Genomic DNA, 22,597 nt, shown 5'->3' with positions numbered 1-22,597 from the left:
TGGCGTCCCCCAGGGCTCTGTTCTAGGCCCTCTCCTATTCTCGCTATACACCAAGTCACTTGGCTCTGTCATAACCTCACATGGTCTCTCCTATCATTGCTATGCAGACGACACACAATTAATCTTCTCCTTTCCCCCTTCTGATGACCAGGTGGCGAATCGCATCTCTGCATGTCTGGCAGACATATCAGTGTGGATGACGGATCACCACCTCAAGCTGAACCTCGGCAAGACGGAGCTGCTCTTCCTCCCGGGGAAGGACTGCCCGTTCCATGATCTCGCCATCACGGTTGACAACTCCATTGTGTCCTCCTCCCAGAGCGCTAAGAACCTTGGCGTGATCCTGGACAACACCCTGTCGTTCTCAACTAACATCAAGGCGGTGGCCCGTTCTTGTAGGTTCATGCTCTACAACATCCGCAGAGTACGACCCTGCCTCACACAGGAAGCAGCGCAGGTCCTAATCCAGGCACTTGTCATCTCCCGTCTGGATTACTGCAACTCGCTGTTGGCTGGGCTCCCTGCCTGTGCCATTAAACCCCTACAACTCATCCAGAATGCCGCAGCCCGTCTGGTGTTCAACCTTCCCAAGTTCTCTCACGTCACCCCACTCCTCCGCTCTCTCCACTGGCTTCCAGTTGAAGCTCGCATCCGCTACAAGACCATGGTGCTTGCCTACGGAGCTGTGAGGGGAACGGCACCTCAGTACCTCCAGGCTCTGATCAGGCCCTACACCCAAACAAGGGCACTGCGTTCATCCACCTCTGGCCTGCTCGCCTCCCTACCACTGAGGAAGTACAGTTCCCGCGCAGCCCAGTCAAAACTGTTCGCTGCTCTGGCCCCCCAATGGTGGAACAAACTCCCTCACGACGCCAGGACAGCGGAGTCAATCACCACCTTCCGGAGACACCTGAAACCCCACCTCTTTCAGGAATACCTAGGATAGGATAAAGTAATCCTTCTCAACCCCCCCCTTAAAAGATTTAGATGCACTATTGTAAAGTGGCTGTTCCACTGGATGTCTTAAGGTGAACGCACCAATTTGTAAGTCGCTCTGGATAAGAGCGTCTGCTAAATGACTTAAATGTAAATGTAAATAACATGCTAATATCATGGTATTGTGCTTATTACCAATTGTACACGGGCTGCAGGTAGCCTAGTGGTTAGAGCATTGGGCAAGTAAGTGAAAGGTTGCTGGATCAAATTCCCTGAGCTGATGAAAACAAATTTAAGGAAAAATATGTCGTTCTGTCCCTGAACAAGGCAGTTAACCCAGTGTAGGCCGTCATTGTAAATAAGAATGTGGACAGATCTTTGGCTGACATAGCACCCCAGATGTACACACTGCTATCTTCACCTAATCCCTCAGCACTGATCACACACACACACACACACACAAATAAAGTTCATGACACTGTTGTGTAAGGTTGGGTATCAAATGCTGGCCATAGAAAAAATGCGTCATGATTTTACATCATTGTGAACCTCTAGTGGTAGGCCGTGTTAAATAACGTTTTTTTTTAAAATAGCATGTAATATCGCATGAATTCACAAGGGGGCACACATGTACTAAGGCATCTTTCTGGATTACCATGACTACGGCAAACAGGTGTCTATTAGTTGTTGCTGCTTACGTCAGTTTCAGAGCGTTTAACAATAAGCTAGCTAGCTGCATAGTTAGCTACTAAAGTTTAAACCTTTGCTGATATAGCAGGGCACGCACATCGACTTAGTATGAAGACATGGCTCTAGTCTTCTCTCCTCCTCAGACCTCTTCCCTAGAAATTCTGTGAGAGTTGTGCTATGTTCAGGAAAACTGTCTGGAAGAATACCGTGAGTGATGCCGTTAGCTGGCACCAGGACGAGGCCCTGAACACGACCATTTTCATCCTGAAAGAGTATGGTCCGACCGGATTCCTACTCAAAGAGGAGGGGGAACACAAAAACTTCAAAGTAGGCCTGCATGTGCAACATCCTAACTTGACATCATCCACATTATAGTCCTATTTACATTTTGACACGAAATACTTTCTTAATTCTTAATCAGGTAGCCTATTTTTCATATTCCACAGGTGTTCTTGGGAGACCCTCATACATGTACCTGTTCAACATTCCACAAAGAGAAAGACCTCTGCAAACACATCTGCTGGTAATAATGAAGAAAACATACCGATGCATGCTCATAGTGCATGCTCATTCTGTACAATAATTCTACTCTCATTGTAGGGTTTTATTGCGGAAATTCCGACTGCCTAGAGAACATGAATGTAAGTTTCACTTAGGCATAACATAGGCTACAAGGCATATGCCAAATTGCAATTCAAACCCTAGGCACTCTGTAGAAATGATTGGATTTTTAACAGCATATCCTTAAACTCTACTGTGCCCTCTGGTATGTACACTTGCAGATTGCTTCCAGCAGGTCCTGGTTGAAAGGCAGATCCTGGAGCTGCTACATGGTTTACACAGGAGCAGAACCCCCCGGCCTGTACACCCACCCTGCTCTGAGGCTGACCCTAACCCCAGACCAGACCCAGCTGAGGGGGACGGGGGGGTCAGACAGAAGGAGATCGAAGCTGAGGATGTGTGTCCCATCTGTCAAGAGGAGTTGCTGGGGAAACGTCTGCCTGTGTCTTACTGCAGGTCAGATCATCACGTGGATTATCATGTCAACACACTTACTGGGCCACCCTTGGTATACCTATGAAATGCTTACTAGATCTTACTTACTGGGCCACCCTTGGTATACCTATGAAATGCTTACTAGATCTTACTTACTGGGCCACCCTTGGTATACCTATGAAATGCTTACTAGATCTTACTTACTGGGCCACCCTTGGTATACCTATGAAATGCTTACTAGATCTTACTTACTGGGCCACCCTTGGTATACCTATGAAATGCTTACGAGATCTTACTTACTGGGCCACCCTTGAAAAATGCTTACTAGATCTTACTTACTGGGCCACCCTTGGTATACCTATGAAATGCTTACTAGATCTTACTTACTGGGCCACCCTTGGTATACCTATGAAATGCTTACTAGATCTTACTTACTGGGCCACCCTTGGTATACCTATGAAATGCTTACTAGATATTACTTATGAAATGCTTACTAGATCTTACTTACTGGGCCACCCTTGGTATACCTATGAAATGCTTACTAGATCTTACTTACTGGGCCACCCTTGGTATACCTATGAAATGCTTACTAGATCTTACTTACTGGGCCACCCTTGGTATACCTATGAAATGCTTACTAGATCTTAATGATATGATGGAGAACACAAAGGAAAGTGATTTGAGGATAGGGGAAATGTGCCTGAACTGACCTACTGTTTTACTGCAACAACAGGGGAACATGTGAGTGGGAGGGAAAATGCCTTCTGCCACCAACTGTCATCCCCTATGTCCTCTCACTCAGGTTTGGCTGTGGCAACAACGTCCATATCTCCTGTATGAAGGTGTGGGCAGACTACCAGGCACGTCCGGAGGGGGAGGGGGAAGCCATGGTGAAGTGCCCGCTGTGCCGGGAGGACTTTGGGCCGGTCAAGCTGCTCCTGGAGCAGGTGAGGAATGTGGCTAAGCTCCACACAGCTGCTGAGAGAGAGAGGCCCGACAGACACCTCGGGGTGCTCTGCAACAACTGCAGGGTCTGCCCCATCACTGGCAAGTGCTTCAAGTAAGTATTGTTGTCATAGCGCCCAGGCCCAATAGACCTTGAGCTCGAATTTACATAATTTCCCCCCGTCCACTTACCTATACTGTTGTGGATCAACTATTCATGTCTATGACTTCCCTTTAGGTGCACAGTCTGCCAGTACTATCACCTTTGTGAGGACTGTATAAGAAGGTGCTGTCACCCTCAGCATGCGTTTGCCATACGTACGGTAAGCAGTCTTCAGTTAGACTCTGTGAGCATTTCTGCATATATTTGTGTCAGGAAGTAGACATGATAAACTTATGACATCAGCTATTATGTCCATCAGAAAAGGACTGCGAAGTGGCTGTCCTTGGGTCAGCGTGTGTTCAACACACTGGGTGAACCACGTGAGATGACCACTCAGTCAGTGGGTGACAGGTGAGCACTGGAATCTCTGTAAGAACCCTGTATAAATAGATTATTATGCTGAGTGCCTGAACACCCTGAATGACATTTAGACAGTGCAAAATGTTGTCACACATACAGGCTGTTACACTTTACAACCTGCTGCAATAAGCATTGTGATTCATATTTAAGTGCAGTTAATTACATTTTTCTTTTTAATAGATGTTTTATTGTCACATACACCAGATAGGAACAGTGAAAAGTGTTGTTTTACAGGGTCAGCCATAGTAGTACAGCACCCCTGGAGCAAATTAGGGTTAAGAGCCTTGCTCAAGGGCAGAGATTTTTTCAATGGTATTCGAACCAGCGACCTTTCGGTTACAAGCCCAACATTCTAATCACTAAGCTTCCTGCCGTTAAAATATAGCCCATGAGTCTCTGGTTTCCTTTCCCCTTCAGCATGATTCCTGTTGAGAGTGACCCACTGCCAGAGCACCTGGTCAGGAGCCTCCTTTCGGTCAGGGTGAGGAGAGGCTGCCCCCTGCTGGACCCTGGGCAGCAGTGTAGGATCTGCCTGAAGAGCTTCCAGCAAGGGCAGCAGGCCAGACACTTGCCCTGCCATCACAGGGTAAAGACTTAACTCAAATGATCCTGTCACCGCCAAGTAAAGAGTTAGGTAAACGGACCCTGACATGTTCTGCCACCACAAGGTTAAGAGTTAGATAAACAGACCCTGACATGTTCTGCCACCACAAGGTTAAGAGTTAGATAAACTGCCCTGACCTGGGCTCCTGAGAGGCGCGGTGGTCTAAGGCACTGCATCACCCTTCTTTGGACACTGTGTTAACTAACCTCCAGACGAGCTTCAATGCCATACAACTCTTCTTCCTTGGTCTCAAACTGCTCTTAAATGCAAGTAAAAACTAAATGCATGCTTTTCAACCGATGCTGCCCACACCTGCCCAACCGTCCAGCATCACCACTCTGGACGGTTCTGACTTAGAATATGTGGACAACTACAAAAACCTAGGTGTCTGATTAGACTGTAAACTCTCCTTCCAGACTCACATTAAGCATCTCCAATCCAAAATTAAATCTAGAATCGGCTTCCTATTTCGCAACAAAGCATCCTTCACTCATGCTGCCAAACATACCCTCGTAAAACTGACTATCCTACCGATCCTTGACTTTGGTGATGTCATTTACAAAATAACCTCCAACACTCTACACAGCAAATTGGATGCAGTCGATCACAGCGCCATCCGTTTTGTCACCAAAGCCCCATATACTACCCACCACTGCGATCAGTATGCTCTCGTTGGCTGGCCCTCGCTTCATATTCGTTGACAAAACCCACTGGCTCCAGGTCATCTATAAGTCTTTGCTAGGTAAAGCCCCGCCTTATCTCAGCTCACTGGTCACCATAGCAGCACCCACTCGTAGCACGCGCTCCAGCAAGTATATCTCACTGGTCACCCCCAAAGCCAATTCCTCCTTTGGCCGCCTTTCCTTCTAGTTCTCTGCTGCCAATGACTGGAACGAACTGCAAAAATCACTGAAGCTAGAGACTCATATCTCCCTCACTGACTTTAAGCACCAGCTGTCAGAGCAGCTCACAGATCACTGCACCTGTACATAGCCCATCTGTAAATAGCACATCCAACTACCTCATCTCCATACTGTTATTATTATTATTTATTTTTATTGCCTTACCTCCCTTATCCTACCTCATCTGCACACACTGTATATAGACCTTATCTATTGTATTATTGACTGCATGTTTGTTTATTCCATGTGTAACTCTGTGTTGTTGTTTGTGTCGCACTGCTTTGCTTTATCTTGGCCAGGTCACAGTTGTAAATGACAACTTGTTCTCCACTAGCCTAGCTGGTTAAATAAAGGTGAAATAATAAAACATTTAAAAATAGCTGTGCCACTAGAGATTCTGGGTTCGAGTCCAGGCTCTGTCGCAGCCGGCCGCGACCGGGAGACCCATGGGGCGGCGCACAATTGGCCCAGGGTCGTCCGGGTTAGGGGAGGGTTTGGCCGGCAAGGTTGTCCTTGTCCCATCTCGCACTAGCGACTCCTGTGGTGGGCCGGGCGCAGTGCACGCTGACACAGTCGCCAGGTGTACAGTGTTTCCTCTGACACATTGGTGCGGCTGGCTTCCGGGTTAAGTGGGCATTGTGTCAAGAAGCAGTGCGGCTTGGTTGGGTTGTGTTTTGGAGGACGCACGACTCTCGACCTTCGCCTCTCCCGAGTTCGTACGGGAGTTACAGCGATGAGACAAGACTGTAACTACCAATTGGATACCACGAAATTGGGGTGAAAAAAAACGGGGTAAAAGAAAAATAATTTTTAAAACTGCCTCTCCTGCTCTGCCACCACAAGGTAAACAGAGTAAGTCTAAAGTGGGTGATCAAATCAAATCACATTTATTTATATAGCCCTTCGTACATCAGCTGATATCTCAAAGTGCTGTACAGAAACCCAGCCTAAAACCCCAAACAGCAAGCAATGCAGGTGTAGAAGCACGGTGGCTAGGAAAAACTCCCTAGAAAGGCCAAAACCTAGGAAGAAACCTAGAGAGGAACCAGGCTATGTGGGGTGGCCAGTCCTCTTCTGGCTGTGCCGGGTGGAGATTATAACAGAACATGGCCAAGATGTTCAAATGTTCATAAATGACCAGCATGGTCGAATAATAATAAGGCAGAACAGTTGAAACTGGAGCAGCAGCACGGCCAGGTGGACTGGGGACAGCAAGGAGTCATCATGTCAGGTAGTCCTGGGGCTCAGGTCCTCCGAGAGAGAGAAAGAAAGAGAGAAGGAGAGAATTGAATTAGAGAACGCACACTTAGATTCACACAGGACACCGAATAGGACAGGAGAAGTACTCCAGATATAACAAACTGACCCTAGCCCCCCGACACAAAACTACTGCAGCATAAATACTGGAGGCTGAGACAGGAGGGGTCAGGAGACACTGTGGCCCCATCCTCGGTCACCCTGTGATGCCGTCTTTAACTCTAAGGCCCCCAAAACCCTGACACTTTTAAATTCTGGACTAGTTTGAGTACGTTCTGAATGGATGTACTGTGTCCTGATATGGACGGCGAGAGCAGTAAATGAATTTGATCCATCTTTGTCCCCTACTACAGTTCCACACAGACTGTGTCGACCCGTTGCTTCGGAGGTCCAACTCCTGCCCTCTGGACGGATACGTCATCTACAACCCCCTAACATGGAGCAGTGGAGGGGGGAAGGGTACACCCAAGCTGGCCTCCTCCCTTGACCATCCAAAGCTCTCAGAGCAGCACAGACTGGAGCTGTTTGTCCCAGGAGTAGCTCTGCTGGACAGAGCAGCCAGAGTGGTTCCCTCCCTGAGTATGTTCAGCTCCGAGGGCTCAGCCGATGCCCTAGTACCTCTCCCTCAGGATACTATGGTCGTCGGCTTACAGGGTCTACGCATCAATACAGTGAACATTGAGAGCATGGAGGGTGGAAAAAGCAGGACAGACAAAGATGGAAGTCCAGTCAAATCAGTCATTCTCAACAAGAGCCTTTCCTCCCAGCATCTAAGGACAGACGTGTCTAGAGTGAGGTTGGGACGCACCAAGTCAAGCTCCTCAACCAAGAGTTTGGCCCAAAACAATGCTACCTCAACTAACAGGCTGGGTGGGGTCTCTGGAGGGACGGGAAGGGCCCAGCCGAGTCTGTTTGTGGGTGTAAACAGGTCAGACAGGGACATGACTGCTGCTGCTTCTCAGACCAGAGCTGTCATCACCCTGTGGAGAGCCAGGCCCCAGTGGAAGAGGAGACCCAGGGTACCCAGACCCAGAACAGGAGACAGCCAGCAAGCCACGGGCCTGAGGATGACAGGGGTACTGATCAATGCTCCACACCAGGGAGAAAAGGAGTGAGAGTTGGATTTTAGAACATATTTTGTTGTGAACAGACTACTGCTTTTAACTATATAGGTATTGAGAGTATGGTACAGTCGTACTACTTAGAGTAGTTTTTTATACAGTGCATTCAGAAAGTATTCAGACCCCTTGATTCTTTTCAACATTTTGTTATGTTACAGCCTTATTCTAAAATTGATTAAATTGTTTTTTTTCTCAGTTGTACTAGTTAGTTAGTTTATTTCTACATAAAGGAAATGGATGCCAGTTTTGTTTTATATTTGCTTGTGTGCTCAGCTCTTGGTTAGATATCTACACTGCACAGCCATGTGTTCACTTCACCCAAGTCTGTTTGGCTTTCATTTCCCTGTGTTTTTACAAGTGCTATTTTCAGACACAGTTTTTCAATCTCCATTTTATTCGCTTAACAGAGCTTGTTTTAAACAAATGTCAAAATGAAATACAAAATGAGCTTTTACCTGGACATATAAAAGTATCAGACATACTGACACATAATAAAAAAGAAACGTTTTAAAAGTTATTTATTATCAATCTATTTACATTTTCAGCCGTTTTTCATCTAAGACATATTGAAGCAGTGGCCCAGGTGATATCAAAATGACTAAAGGAACCACGCCCCTATGTCATTATTTTAATCCCCTGTCCCCCAGGAGGCCTTTGCCTTCTGGTAGGCCGTCATTGTAAATAAGAATTTGTTCTTAATTAACTGACTTGCCTAGTTAGATAAAGTTTACATCAAAATAAAACCATCAGTCCAGACTAAACGCGCTGTTGCGCAGTAACATTCCTCTTCTCATCCTGTGTGGTGACATCCTGACTCTGAGTTGTAACGGTTGACACATGACCATTGAGAACAGTAACTGTCACTGGTGGCAGTTCGACCAGCGCGTCCTCAATGTCCTTCAGAGACTCTCTCCCCTCCCACCTTCCTCGCAGAACATTTCTGATGACATAGTCCTCTACAGTGAACAGCCGGCTGACCAGATCATCAGATTGTATGGAGAGCTTCCCTCTAGTTATCCTTCCCATCAGGGATAGTATGTACGACATAGGGCAATGCTTACAAGTCACCATCTTTTCAGTGGTGTCCACCCTCTCCAGGTGGTGCGCTTCTGGGCAAGTGTACTCTTGGGACAACCAGTATCCAATGATTTTCCCCTCAAACTTCTCAGGCTGTACCATGTTGTGTGGCAGATCGCATTTCCTACCACTGGCCACGTTGACCAGAGTAGATTCTGGTGTTGTGTTCAGCACGGTTTTACCCCCATACTTAGCAACAGAAACATTGGTGACCCGGTACCATTTCCCCTCTTCGACCGTGTTTTCACGACCCCACACGGTCAGGTGTGTGAGTGTTGTTGAATCATCTACAATATGACCGACTAGGTATTCCACCATGGGCATGCTTTTGTTAAATCTCGTTTTACAATGGCCCTCTTTCAGTTTCTGAATCACCTCCACTGTAACGTTCACCTACAATGCAAGAAAAACACCAAAAGGAGAAATACATTACAGGGCACTGAACTAGACAAGGTTAGAGTTTAAACATACAGTACTTCATTGATAGTGAATTATTATTATTATAGCTACCTTCTGTTTTACAGCATTTTCTGTGTTTTCTTTGTCCTCTTGAAGGTCAGCTAGAGCCACATCCTTGACCCTCCCGTCAAGGTCGCTGTTGAATTTGAAGGGTAAATCTTTGAGGATGGAAAATGTGGATGTGTATGTAAACATTATCTGCATCTTGTTGTTTCTGCTTATGGATGGCTGGAGCACCACATTCACCAACTTCACTGGAGTTCTGCAAAAACATGCATTATAAAAGATGAATAACAGATATTTCTAATCACATAGCACTCAAAGCCTTTGCAGAGCCCTTCATACCCTACTTACCTGCGACTCTGCTGTGGCAAAGCGGTCTTGCAGCTGCGGCTGAAAAACGATCAGATTCCTGCTCTCATCTTCTTGCTGTAAAACGGCATTGAAATATCCTGTCTTCTTCCCTCTCTTCACTGCTGAGACATTGTGGATGTAACCGCAGGCCTTGATTACTTCCTGCAAATTCCCCATTATGGAGCCTATTGGAGGGACAAAATGCAGCATTTGAAAGGAAATACATCTAGGCTATAGACATGCATAACCTAGATATTCAGAGTCAGGGATACTCAATTTGAGATTAGGAATTTTAATAGGCGCCATGTTGGCACAATAAGCTTCACAACAGTCAGCAACATTCTAGACTAGATTAGATGGGCAGGGCTGTACCTGCTCTGATGCTTGGTGGGTCAGGGGCACTAGGGTTTTTGAAGGTGGTCCAGTCCAGCTCTTTGAGTCTGGGGAAGTTTGCGATGATCTCTTGCTTATGCAGGAGGGCCACAAAACCATGGCAGTACTTCTCTCCTCTCTCTCTCAGCATGTCCAGTAGCTTGATGACTGTAGTCTCTGGAGGCTGACTGGATTGCAGGTGGGAGAGGATGTTGTATTCACGCTGCTCCACTAGTTTCTTTGAATGGGCGTACTGGAGAATATTGTCAGGTTCCGCTGACAGAATCTCTGTTAGGAGCGGCTTATTCTCCAGCAGAAACTCCTTCGCCATTCCTCTCTGGGGTGGTTGGCCTAAGTTGCTTTCCTCCTGGGGACTCAAGTTAAGGCTGTGTTCAGCAGGACACAACGGCGTGCAACTTTTGATTGCACGCCGCAGCAGAAACTGTGCTGTTATCAACGGTCGGGCAACACACCGCCACAACCACCAAACAGAAGCAAAGACCCCTCAAAGAACAGTTGGGGAGAAGCGTGTCGTTCAGGCACGTAGTAAAACGTTTAATGAACTGAACACAGCCCTGCTTCATTGGCTGGCAGAATCTACTTCCTATTAGCCGGAGAGGTATGGCTTGTTGTCATGGGAGGGTCTATGGGTGCTGGCCAGGTGGTCAGGTGAAATCAAACTAGCACCTGGAGAACGAGATGGAACAACAGGTTAATTACTGTGTCAAGTCAAAATATACAGTGAGTGACAGCTGTGTTTAAGAGTGGTATCAGTCAAAAGACTATGATGCATGGTTAGTACACTACTACTGGGTTATAGCTAGGATATTAGCCTACATGATATTGCTATGATTCTATTGATCTCTTGTCTTGCCTCTTTAAGGTATCAAAAGGTCAAAAATAATATCGCTCACTGGAAAGCCACCTTGACATACAAGGCATTGTAATTAACAAAGGTAGCTGAAGGAGTCGGGTATGCCTTCCCTAATCTATAATTAATACACGTTATTTGAGCCACAACAGACAGCCGGTGCACAAGAGCAAAGTCAAGAGTATTGACCCACACAAAACTAGCAGAAGGATGGTCTCTTTAACAAGCTGATAATACCGGTTCGTTTCAACGTTTCTTTCAACAAAGTAAGTCATGATATTTTGTACATTATTAGTTATGTCACTTTTAACCCAAACTATAAGATGTTTTTGCTGAAATGTTTGTAAACAATCTATCTATAGCTTCAAAATATGTTTCAAACTATGATATTGATGTCATATAACTACCATATTGATGTCAACTAAATATAATATTGATGTCATACAACTTTCATACTGATGTCAGTCCGTGCATCCATAACTACATATTCATTTTAGAGTTTTAGCTACAGAATATTCATCCGGACACATTCCTCAACTTTATAGTAAAAGTGACCACTTTATAGTTGAGGAGGGGTGTCGCCGGTTTGGCAGAAAAACGAATTGTGCCGCGCTGCGCACAGCACCGCACAATTCAAAATATACGACCTGGAACCGCGCAGGAGCGAAGGCGCTAAAATGCGGAGAGACACTTTAACCATTTTACCTGGACCAGAGGAGTCATTTTTCTAAAGCATTATCCTGCACCACATACCCATTATTTTAAAACCAAACAGTTTCACAATATCTAATAAGTAATGCTAGCTAGCTAAAAGTCCTGGTAAATAACGGTAAGGAAATTGATCGTACCCCAAGTTGAAAATGGTTCAGGTAGGGTTATTATAGTTGGTTAGGGTAGGAGTTAAGGTTTAACCGTAAGGAAATAGTTATGTGCCGCTTCTTGTCTTCTGCTTTTTCCCGCGCTCTCACTGAACAAAGAAAAAGAAGGTTACTCTTTAGTGTTTACTAGCGTCTTCAACATTTCCCTGACTGTGGGCGGGTGCAGATCGTGTTCTTCTTCTTTGGTATCATGTCGTTCGCACATTTTATTTGGTGCATGCCGCCACCTACTGTGCGCTAGTGTGTGTTATATCACGTTACATTTGATACATCACGATACAAAAATAAAAAGGGGGAACATTTTTCTAAAAATCACCACCAACCATCCCTTCGCCTATATACCAATATTTCATACACATAAAATCTCAAAACATCTTATAACCCTTCTGCAGTAAAATCTCAAAACATCTTATAACCCTTCTGCAGTAAAATCTCAAAACATCTTATAACCCTTCTGCAGTAAAATCTCAAAACATCTTATAACCCTTCTGCAGTAAAATCTCAAAACATCTTATAACCCTTCTGCAGTAAAATCTCAAAACATCTTATAACTCTTCTGCAGTAAAATCTCGAACACTCAGGTAATTCTCGGCAGCAACCACCTACACTCATTAAAAACCCACTACCCTATTCCACTACTTTGACCCTACCTGCTCCTGCACCATGCCTACTGCCTGGGAGGACTGGACACCATCACTCAACACGCCCTGTAACTCTTCTGAAGTCAAATCTCATATACCCAAATACTTCTCTGCAGCTGCCACCGCAACACCTATTTTCTGTGAGCCGACCTTACTGAAGCATGAATCACTCGTTGGCCTATCCCTCGATGCTGGCACAAATCTACTACTCACTGGGATGCTCTCAGGATCCCTCACCCTTGACCCATCTCCCTCTACTTTCTTCACTGCCTCAGCATATGACACCTTCTGCACTACTCTGACTCTGGCCACCTCAACCTGCCTCTTTCGCACCGGACACTTCCGATCCCCAGGAACATGGGCACCCCTACAATTGACACACAACTTTATCCACCAAAACTTCACAGTCCTCTGTCCCATGCCCTCCCCCACACTACCTACGTATTGGAATCTCCCTCCTACACTCTGCTGTGACAAGACCACAAGCGTGGCACCTGAAACACTGCAGTGGATTTGGCACAAAAGCTCTAACAGGATGAATGATGTATCCTAACATGACTTTGTCGGGTAAAGACACTGACTCAACTCAGAAGGACTGACAGTGACTCCTCTGTTTCACCAGGCTCCCCACCAGGCCTGCCTCACACCAAACGGTTCGCATCACAAACACCAGGAATCTTCAACTTCAATTGCTCCACCTTCACACTTTACGCTAAGCCAGAAATCCCTCCTTTCAAGGGTGCCCTGTTCCTAAGAGCAAAGCAAGAAACAGGCCTTGGCCCAAATTGCATTCCCGCTTCAGTGGGGTAAATGTGTGTGTGATCATCAGTAGCAAATGAGTACTATCCACTGTCCAAAAGAATGATTTATGACCTATGACTTAATGTGTACTTCACTGATTCAACTGCACCCAACTCCTTTCTCACTCGCCCTGAAACCACAAATGGATCCGCCAAAAGACAAAGGTCCACTTTCTCACTCCTACTTAACCAGCTCCTTCTTTACCATGATCAACGATGCCAAGCTCAGGTTCCAAGCTTTTCACCACACCTTCCATCTCACTTAACTCGCCCTCATTCACTTCCATTTCCCCTCCAGAACTCATTCAAATCCAACCTCTGCTTTCCTCATTCTCTTCAACATCTTCTTCCTCTCTTTCCACCTCAATTCCTCCTCAGAAATCCAAGTGTCTGTGTCCCTGTCCTAATATTCCTGTTCTTGTTCCATGATTCCTCCTAGGACCTCCTGCATACATGTCTCTCACGCCTTCTTTCCTCTCCGATCAAATCATTCGGTTGGCTAACAACAAATCTAGTCCCAGATATTCTAATCTGACACCTTATTTGTCCAATCATGTGTCAGTCTGTATTTTAGATTTTCTTTTAGAGATAAGGCTTAGACCGTGTAATGTTATGTGTGTGTAAATGACCTTCATCACTCTTTACTCAGGCACAAGTGTGATACCCTCATGGATATGGATAGCATTGGTGAGTAAATTCTATGTTAGAGCTCAGAGGGTCACGTTCAGTAAAGGGCTCTATTCTATTCTGTTTAATCTCTTGTTGTGCATTGTGCCCTAGTCCTAGTCATGTATTACGATATCTACATATATGTTTTAGTTCTGTGGTCCATGCTCTATGTTCTAATGTTCTAGTGTTATATTTCTATATTATGTGTTCTTCCTCATTATTCTGTGTGTTACCTGTGTTCCAAACCTCATTTTGTGTGTCTTCTTTTCAGAGGGGTTGAATGAAGTGCGTCCTGCTGTGTACCGCACTGCAATGAAGCTCCGCTCCTTACAGAAACTCTGCCATAGTAAGTGTGTGTGTGTGTGTGTGTGTGTGTGTGTGTGTGTACCGCACTGCAATGAAGCTCCGCTCCTTACAGAAACTCTGCCATAGTGAGTGTGTGTTTAAATGAAATGCTTTTTAGGTGTGTGTAATCTGTTACAGTGTATGTTTGTAATGCTCTGAATGTGTGTTACAGTGCATGTTGTGACACTGCGGGAGCTCATCCCAGCCTTGTGCTCTCTGGGCGGAGCCCGGGACACTGGGGCGGGGCTTAGTGAACAGGAAGTGAGACAGTGCATAAACAGGATGTTCCAAAGCGTGTCACAGGAAGTACCTGGGCAGGTGTCGGCAGAGGCACCAGAACAGACTTGCAGACTGCTGTACAGACTGTTTGACCGGTGAGGACACATAACTGTTCAAACACACACTACTGTTCAAACACACACTTCGTCTGTAAACTAAAGGGTGTATGTCTTTCCCAGGGGACAGACTGGCGCTGTCTGTCGCAGGTCAGTTGAAGCAGCTCTCATCTCTCTCTCAGCAGACACACTCTCAGCCAAACATAAGGGTAAGTAACACACACACACACACACATAATATACACTCTGTGTTCATTCCCTGTGTGTGTTGCAGCTCTGGTTCGTCTGGCAGAGAGGTGCAGTGGGAGAGAGAGCTGCACGGTGAGCAGGAGTGGTCTCAGAGTCGTACTGCAAGACCTCAGCCAGGTTAGACACACACACACACACACACCTGAGTACTACCTCACATGATTATCAAATCAAATTTTATTGGTCACATGCGGCGAATACAACAAACCTTACAGTGAAATGCTTTACTTACGAGCTCCTTACCAACAATGCAGTTTCCAAAAAATACAGATAAGAATGAGTAATTAAAGAGCAGCAGTAAAATAACAACAGCGAGACAATACAAGGAGGTACCGATACAGAGTCAATGTGGAGGCTATATACAGGGGGTACCGATACAGAGTCAATGTGGAGGCTATATACAGGGGGTACCGATACAGAGTCAATGTGGAGGCTATATACAGGGGGTACCGATACAGAGTCAATGTGGAGGCTATATACAAGGGGTACCGATACAGAGTCAATGTGGAGGCTATATACAGGGGGTACCGATACAGAGTCAATGTGGAGGCTATATACAGGGGGTACCGATACAGAGTCAATGTGGAGGCTATATACAGAGGGGGTACCGATACAGAGTCAATGTGGAGGCTATATACAGGGGGTACCGATACAGAGTCAATGTGGAGGCTATATACAGGGGGTACCGATACAGAGTCAATGTGGAGGCTATATACAGGGGGTACCGATACAGAGTCAATGTGGAGGCTATATACAGGGGGTACCGATACAGAGTCAATGTGGAGGCTATATACAGGGGGTACCGATACAGAGTCAATGTGGAGGCTATATACAAGGAGGTACCGATACAGAGTCAATGTGGAGGCTATATACAGGGGGTACCGATACAGAGTCAATGTGGAGGCTATATACAAGGAGGTACCGATACAGAGTCAATGTGGAGGCTATATACAAGGAGGTACCGATACAGAGTCAATGTGGAGGCTATATACAAGGAGGTACCGATACAGAGTCAATGTGGAGGCTATATACAGGGGGTACCGATACAGAGTCAATGTGGAGGCTATATACAGGGGGTACCGATACAGAGTCAATGTGGAGGCTATATACAGGGGGTACCGATACAGAGTCAATGTGGAGGCTATATACAAGGAGGTACCGATACAGAGTCAATGTGCCGGGGCACCGGTTAGTTGAGGTAGTATGTACATGTAGGTAGAGTTATTAAAGTGACTATGCATAGATGACAACAGAGAGTAGCAGTGGTGTAAAGAAGAGGGGGGGGGTACTGCCAATAGTCTGGGTAGCCATTTGACCAGATGTCTAGCCTATGTGTGTGTGTGTGTGTCTGTAGGTGCCGGCTGTAGTGCAGGAGAACCATGTGTTTGGCTCAGCTGAGACAGCCGTTCGTTCCTGCTTCAGTGGGGTAAGTGTGTGTGTGATCGTCAGTAGCAAATGAGTACTATCCCCTGTCCAAAAGAATGAGGTTAGGAGGGGTTGGTCATGGGGTTAGGAGGGGTTGGTCATGGGGTTAGGTGGAGTTAGGAGGGGTTGGTCATGGGGTTAGGAGGGGTTGGTCATGGAGTTAGGAGGGGTTGGTCATGGGGTTAGGAGGGGTTGGTCATGGGGTTAGGTGGAGTTAGGAGGGGTTGGTCATGGGGTTAGGAGGAGTTAGGAGGGGTTGGTCATGGGGTTAGGAGGGGTTGGTAATGGGGTTAGGTGGAGTTAGGAGGGGTTGGTCGTGGGGTTAGGAGGGGTTGGTCATGGGGTTAGGAGGGGTTGGTCATGGGGTTAGGATGAGTTAGGAGGGGTTGGTCATGGGGTTAGGAGGGGTTGGTCATGGGGTTAGGAGGGGTTAGGGGTTGGTCATGGGGTTAGGAGGGGTTAGGGGGTTGGTCATGGGGTTAGGAGGAGTTAGGGGGTTGGTCATGGGGTTAGGGGGTTGGTCATGGGGTTAGGAGGAGTTAGGGGGTTGGTCATGGAGTTAGGAGGAGTTAGGAGGAGTTAGGGGGTTGGTCATGGGGTTAGGAGGAGTTAGAGGGGTTGGTCATGGGGTTAGGAGGAGTTAGGGGTTGGTCATGGGGTTAGGAGGGGTTGGTCATGGGGTTGGGGGGGTTGGTCATACGGTTAGGGGGGAGTTGGTTATGGCCATGGGTTTAAGATCCTAGATCTGTGACTAAATGACTTAATAAATGACAGAAGACATTCTTTAGAGGTCACTACAGGTGTTAGGAGAACAAGGTCAGGGTCAAGAGAACAGGGTTAGGAGAACAGGGTCAGGAGAACAGGGTCAGGAGAACAAGGTCAGGGTCAGGAGAACAGGGACAGGAGAATAGGGTCAGGAGAACAAGGTCAGGAGAACAGGGTCAGGATTAGGAGAACAGGGTCAGGATAACAGGGTCAGGAGAACAGGAACAGGAGAACAGGGTCAGGAGAACAGGAACAGGAGAACAGGAACAGAAGAACAGGGTCAGGAGGACAGGGTCAGGAGAACAGGGTCAGGAGAACAGGGACAGGAGAATAGGGTCAGGAGAACAGGGTTAGGATTAGGAGAACAGGGTTAGGGCTAGGAGAACATGGTCAGGAGAACAGGGTTCAGAGAACAGGGTTAAGAGAACAGGGTTAGGGTTAGGAGAACAGGGACAGGAGAACATGGTTAGGGTCAGGAGAACAGGGTCAGGAGAACAGGGACAGGAGAACAGGGTCAGGAGAACAGGGTCAGGAGAACAGGGTCAGGAGAACAGGGTCAGGAGGACAGGGTCAGGAGAACAGGGTCAGGAGAACAGGGACAGGAGAATAGGGTCAGGAGAACAGGGTTAGGATTAGGAGAACAGGGTTAGGGCTAGGAGAACATGGTCAGGAGAACAGGGTTCAGAGAACAGGGTTAAGAGAACAGGGTTAGGGTTAGGAGAACAGGGACAGGAGAACATAGTTAGGGTCAGGAGAACAGGATCAGGAGAACAGGGTTAGGGTCAGGAGAACAGGGTTAGGGTCAGGAGAATAGGGTTAGGGTCAGGAGAATAGGGTTAGGAAACAGGGTCAGGACTACAGGGTTAGGAAACAAGGTCAGGAGAACAGGGTAAGGGTCAGGAGAACATGGTTAGGAAACAGGGTCAGGAGAACAGGTTTAGGGTCAGGAGAACAGGGTAAGGGTCAGGAGAACAGGGTAAGGGTCAGGAGAACAAGGTTAGGGTCAGGAGAACATATTTAGGGTCAGGAGAACAAGGTTAGGGTCAGGAGAACAGGGTTAGGGTCAGGAGAACAGGGTAAGGGTCAGGAGAACAAGGTTAGGGTCAGGAGAACAGGGTTAGGGTCAGGAGAACAGGGTAAGGGTCAGGAGAACAAGGTTAGGGTCAGGAAAACAGGGTTAGGAAACAGGGTCAGGAGAACAGGGTTAGGGTCAGGAGAACAGGGTCAGGAGAACAGGGTCAGGAGAACAGGGTTAGGGTAAGGAGAACAGGGTTAGGGTCAGGGGAATAGGGTTAGGGTCAAGATAACAGGGTTAGGGTCAGGAGAACAGGGTTAGGGTCAGGAGAATAGGGTTAGGGTCAGGAGAACAGGGTTAGGGTCAGGAGAACAGGGTTAGGGTCAGGAGAACAGGGTTAGGAGAACAGGGTTAGGAGAACAGGGTTAGGGTCAGGAGAACAGGGTTAGGAGAACAGGGTTAGGAGAATACATTCTTCTTTTTCCATTATTTTTGATAGTATTCATTTACTGTAATTACTGCAATCCCATGTAGATGATGAGCGTTTATGTAAATAATCAGCAGTTAGATAGATGCTGAAGGTGTTTGTGAATGTGTGTAGGTGCTGAGTGCGTGTGTTTGTGAGGAGCATGTCCTCTCATGGCTGCAATGTGAGCCCTGCCTGTTGCTGTGGCTCCCCACCCTGTACCGCCTGTCAGTCAGCGAGAACGTCACACACTCCGTACGCTGCCACACCTGCAAGGCCTACCCCATCACTGGACTTAGGTGGGTGTCTGTGCCCCATATTTTGCTGCATGATGTGTGTGTGTCTGTGTTGAGAGAGACTCTCTCTCTGTGTTGTAGGTATCACTGTATGAAGTGTGTCTGTGTGTCTGAGACTCTCTCTCTGTGTTGTAGGTTTCGCTGTATGAAGTGTGTCTGTGTGTCTGAGACTCTCTCTCTCTGTGTTGTAGGTATCGCTGTATGAAGTGTGTCTGTGTGTCTGAGACTCTCTCTCTGAGTTGTAGATATCGCTGTATGAAGTGTGTGTGTGTGTGTGTGTCTGAGACTCTCTCTCTGTGTTGTAAGTATCACTGTATGAAGTGTGTGTGTGTGTGTGTCTGAGACTCTCTCTCTCTCTCTGTGTTGTAGGTATCGCTGTATGAAGTGTGTGTGTGTCTGAGACTCTCTCTGTGTTGTAGGTATCACTGTATGAAGTGTGTGTGTGTCTGAGACTCTCTCTGTGTTGTAGGTATCGCTGTATGAAGTGTGTGTGTGTCTGAGACTCTCTCTCTGTGTTGTAGGTATCGCTGTATGAAGTGTGTGTGTGTCTCAGACTCTCTCTCTGTGTTGTAGGTATCGCTGTATGAAGTGTGTGTGTGTCTGAGACTCTCTCTCTGTGTTGTAGGTATCGCTGTATGAAGTGCGTGTGTGTCTCAGACTCTCTCTCTGTGTTGTAGGTATCGCTGTATGAAGTGTGTGTGTGTCTGAGACTCTCTCTCTGTGTTGTAGGTATCGCTGTATGAAGTGTGTGAACCTTCATCTGTGCCAAACCTGCTTCCTGACAGAGAGACACACAAAAAAACACAAGAGCTCCCACCCAGTGCTGGAGCACTGCACTCAGGTATAGGTACACACACACACACACACACACACACTTGTGATTGACGGTTGTGTTTCGTCTCCAGCCATCCTGGAAAGAATCCCTAGCCTCATTAGCATACAGCGCCCGCCACGCCTTATTACCATGGCGATACACACACAGGGAGGCAGAGAGGAGAAGGTGCCTAATCAGGGCGGAGTCACGAGGGGAGCCACAGACCAGGTAGACCAATCAGAGATGGACCTGTGTGTATACCAAAAGGGAAGAACTTTTGTTTTAGTTTAAAAAAAGAGTAATACATGTTTCCATTGTATTTTCTGTGTTTACAGCTTCACCACCCCTGACCCTTCACCTCAGTCAGCCGCTGAGGACAGAGCCCCTCCCACTAATCCTCCCCAACTGCTGGCCACACCCCCAGCTGTTCGGCCCAGGAAGGCATCTAAAGCCCTGCAAACTGAGGAAGAGCAGGAGGAAGCACAGCCACAGGTGACCTTTCACCTCTACCCTTCTCACCTCTCAGCCCAGTGGATTTTTAGTACGGTTCAGATTTATGCTAAATGAATCTTCAGAAGATTATTGATGCGCTCCACTAGATCCTCTATTGATTAATGTCTGTTGTTTCTGTCCCCAGAGGAGAGACTCTGTCCTCATTAAGGACATCAAGGACCTGCAGAGGGACAAATGGTGAGCCTCAATCACTGTAGCACTCTAACCTCCTAACCTAGCACCTAACCTATAGTCTGGGTGATGCTCATTACACGTGTGTGTCAGGCTGCTGGAGAGGGAGCTGCAGGTGTGGAGGGTAACGGTTCAGTCGGAGCAGGGCTCGCTGGAGTACCGCTGCTCTGAGATGGAGGCCAACATGGAGACTCTGAGACAACACAACCTCAGACTGCAGGACATGATGTCACAGGTAGACACACACACAGACTGCAGGACATGATGTCACAGGTAGACACACACACACAGACTGCAGGACATGATGTCACAGGTAGACACACACACACAGACTGCAGGACATGATGTCACAGGTAGACACACACACACAGACTGCAGGACATGATGTCACAGGTAGACACACACACACAGACTGCAGGACATGATCTCACAGGTAGACACACACACACAGACTGCAGGACATGATGTCACAGGTAGACACACACACAGACTGCAGGACATGATGTCACAGGTAGACACACACACACAGACTGCAGGACATGATGTCACAGGTAGACACACACACAGACTGCAGGACATGATCTCACAGGTAGACACACACACACAGACTGCAGGACATGATGTCACAGGTAGACACACACACAGACTGCAGGACATGATGTCACAGGTAGACACACACACACAGACTGCAGGACATGATGTCACAGGTAGACACACACACAGACTGCAGGACATGATGTCACAGGTAGACACACACAGACTGCAGGACATGATGTCACAGGTAGACACACACACAGACTGCAGGACATGATGTCACAGGTAGACACACACACAGACTGCAGGACATGATCTCACAGGTAGACACACACACAGACTGCAGGACATGATGTCACAGGTAGACACACACACACACAGACTGCAGGACATGATGTCACAGGTAGACACACACACACAGACTGCAGGACATGATGTCACAGGTAGACACACACACAGACTGCAGGACATGATGTCACAGGTAGACACACACACAGACTGCAGGACATGATGTCACAGGTAGACACACACACAGACTGCAGGACATGATCTCACAGGTAGACACACACACAGACTGCAGGACATGATGTCACAGGTAGACACACACACAGACTGCAGGACATGATGTCACAGGTAGACACACACACACAGACTGCAGGACATGATCTCACAGGTAGACACACACACAGACTGCAGGACATGATGTCACAGGTAGACACACACACACAGACTGCAGGACAATGATGTCACAGGTAGACACACACACACACACAAACTCAGGTTGCAGGATATGCTCACAGGTAGACACACACACACACTTCAGACTACAGGCCTGACTCGCTGTGCTAAAATGTCCCTCTTCCTTTCAACAGGCTCTTAGCATGTCAGGGACACATGCTGACATCATGCCTCATGCTAATGTCATCCCACATGCTAAATACAGGCCAGAGAGAGACATAGCCTGTCCTGTAGAGTCCCAGAGCTCTGCATCTTCCTCTGGATCCAGAGAAGAGGAGAGGGAGGAGGAGGAGAGGGAAGAGGAGGAGGAGAGGGAAGAGGAGGATGAATGTTGTACAGCAAAGATGCAGAGGAATGAGATGAAGACAGAAGAACAGAGAGGTGATGGTGAAGAGGAGCAGACTGAGACTGACTCAGTCACAGAGACTCATACTCCCACAATTACCTCTAACCCACAGCCCTGTGATGGGCAGGTCACTGGGCCAATGAAAGACCAGAGTGTCTCTGAAGAGGAGTATTCTGGGATGTGTAGTTTAGCGGAGGAGGAGCGACTGTGTGAGCTGGTGCAACGACTAATAAGTGAGCTGTCGCTACACACTTACACACATACAGGTGAGTTTACGGATGAGCTCTCTCTAGTTCTACACACTACTACACCTATGTGTGTGTAGTTGTGTGTGTGTGTATTAAGGTATGAGTATGTTTCTCCAGACTGCAGACGGGAGTTGGAGTTGTTGGAGGCTGCAGAGGAAGTGAGGGACTCGGTGTGTCATCTCGTCTATGCAGTGAACACACAGTCCGTCCCAAACGAACACACTTCATGCCCCATCCTCCTA

At 47.1% G+C, this 22,597-nt stretch overlaps 3 protein-coding genes across 7 annotated transcripts; 2 read left to right on the top strand and 1 right to left on the bottom strand.

Annotated features, from left to right (window-relative positions):
* Nucleotides 1-1,001: 1,001 nt before the first annotated feature.
* Nucleotides 1,002-8,491, top strand: zswim2 (zinc finger, SWIM-type containing 2). Of its 2 annotated transcripts, XM_065015556.1 has the most exons (9): nucleotides 1,002-1,953; nucleotides 2,073-2,149; nucleotides 2,227-2,267; nucleotides 2,409-2,643; nucleotides 3,425-3,682; nucleotides 3,806-3,890; nucleotides 3,990-4,081; nucleotides 4,508-4,676; nucleotides 7,207-8,491. In XM_065015556.1, the coding sequence occupies exons 1-9, from the start codon at nucleotides 1,804-1,806 to the stop codon at nucleotides 7,966-7,968; spliced, it is 1,869 nt and encodes a 622-aa protein (XP_064871628.1). In that variant the 5' UTR covers nucleotides 1,002-1,803; the 3' UTR covers nucleotides 7,969-8,491. The 2 variants fall into 2 exon arrangements, with proteins under 2 accessions (XP_064871628.1, XP_064871629.1); XM_065015557.1 differs by lacking the exon at nucleotides 2,227-2,267 and having other exon boundaries at nucleotides 1,803-1,953.
* On the bottom strand, nucleotides 4,672-12,163 carry LOC115115991 (uncharacterized). Of its 4 annotated transcripts, none has more exons than XM_065015559.1 (5): nucleotides 11,956-12,162; nucleotides 10,237-10,923; nucleotides 9,865-10,049; nucleotides 9,562-9,772; nucleotides 4,672-6,847 (listed from the first exon to the last, which is right to left on the bottom strand). In XM_065015559.1, the coding sequence occupies exons 2-4, from the start codon at nucleotides 10,565-10,567 to the stop codon at nucleotides 9,638-9,640; spliced, it is 651 nt and encodes a 216-aa protein (XP_064871631.1). In that variant the 5' UTR covers nucleotides 10,568-10,923; nucleotides 11,956-12,162; the 3' UTR covers nucleotides 4,672-6,847; nucleotides 9,562-9,637. The 4 variants fall into 4 exon arrangements, with proteins under 4 accessions (XP_064871631.1, XP_064871632.1, XP_029500339.2 ...); XM_065015560.1 differs by lacking the exon at nucleotides 4,672-6,847 and adding an exon at nucleotides 8,476-9,444 and having other exon boundaries at nucleotides 9,562-9,646; nucleotides 11,956-12,163; XM_029644479.2 differs by lacking the exon at nucleotides 4,672-6,847 and adding an exon at nucleotides 8,476-9,444.
* Nucleotides 10,923-22,594, top strand: dytn (dystrotelin; the record flags this gene model as incomplete). Its single annotated transcript, XM_065015562.1, has 15 exons — nucleotides 10,923-11,373; nucleotides 14,076-14,113; nucleotides 14,367-14,441; nucleotides 14,613-14,814; nucleotides 14,899-14,984; nucleotides 15,050-15,141; nucleotides 16,379-16,450; nucleotides 18,831-18,994; nucleotides 19,721-19,832; nucleotides 19,897-20,033; nucleotides 20,141-20,297; nucleotides 20,443-20,495; nucleotides 20,583-20,724; nucleotides 21,896-22,373; nucleotides 22,473-22,594. Coding segments are annotated over exons 2-15 (1,911 nt in total), but the record flags the coding sequence as incomplete, so codon positions are not given.
* Between the last annotated feature and the right edge of the window lie 3 nt (nucleotides 22,595-22,597).

This window comes from Oncorhynchus nerka, unplaced genomic scaffold (assembly GCF_034236695.1).
Source record: "Oncorhynchus nerka isolate Pitt River unplaced genomic scaffold, Oner_Uvic_2.0 unplaced_scaffold_121___fragment_6___debris, whole genome shotgun sequence".
Classification (NCBI taxonomy): Eukaryota; Metazoa; Chordata; class Actinopteri; order Salmoniformes; family Salmonidae; genus Oncorhynchus; species Oncorhynchus nerka.
Note: the sequence above shows the minus strand (reverse complement) of the source record. Positions and strands in the feature narration are given on the sequence as shown.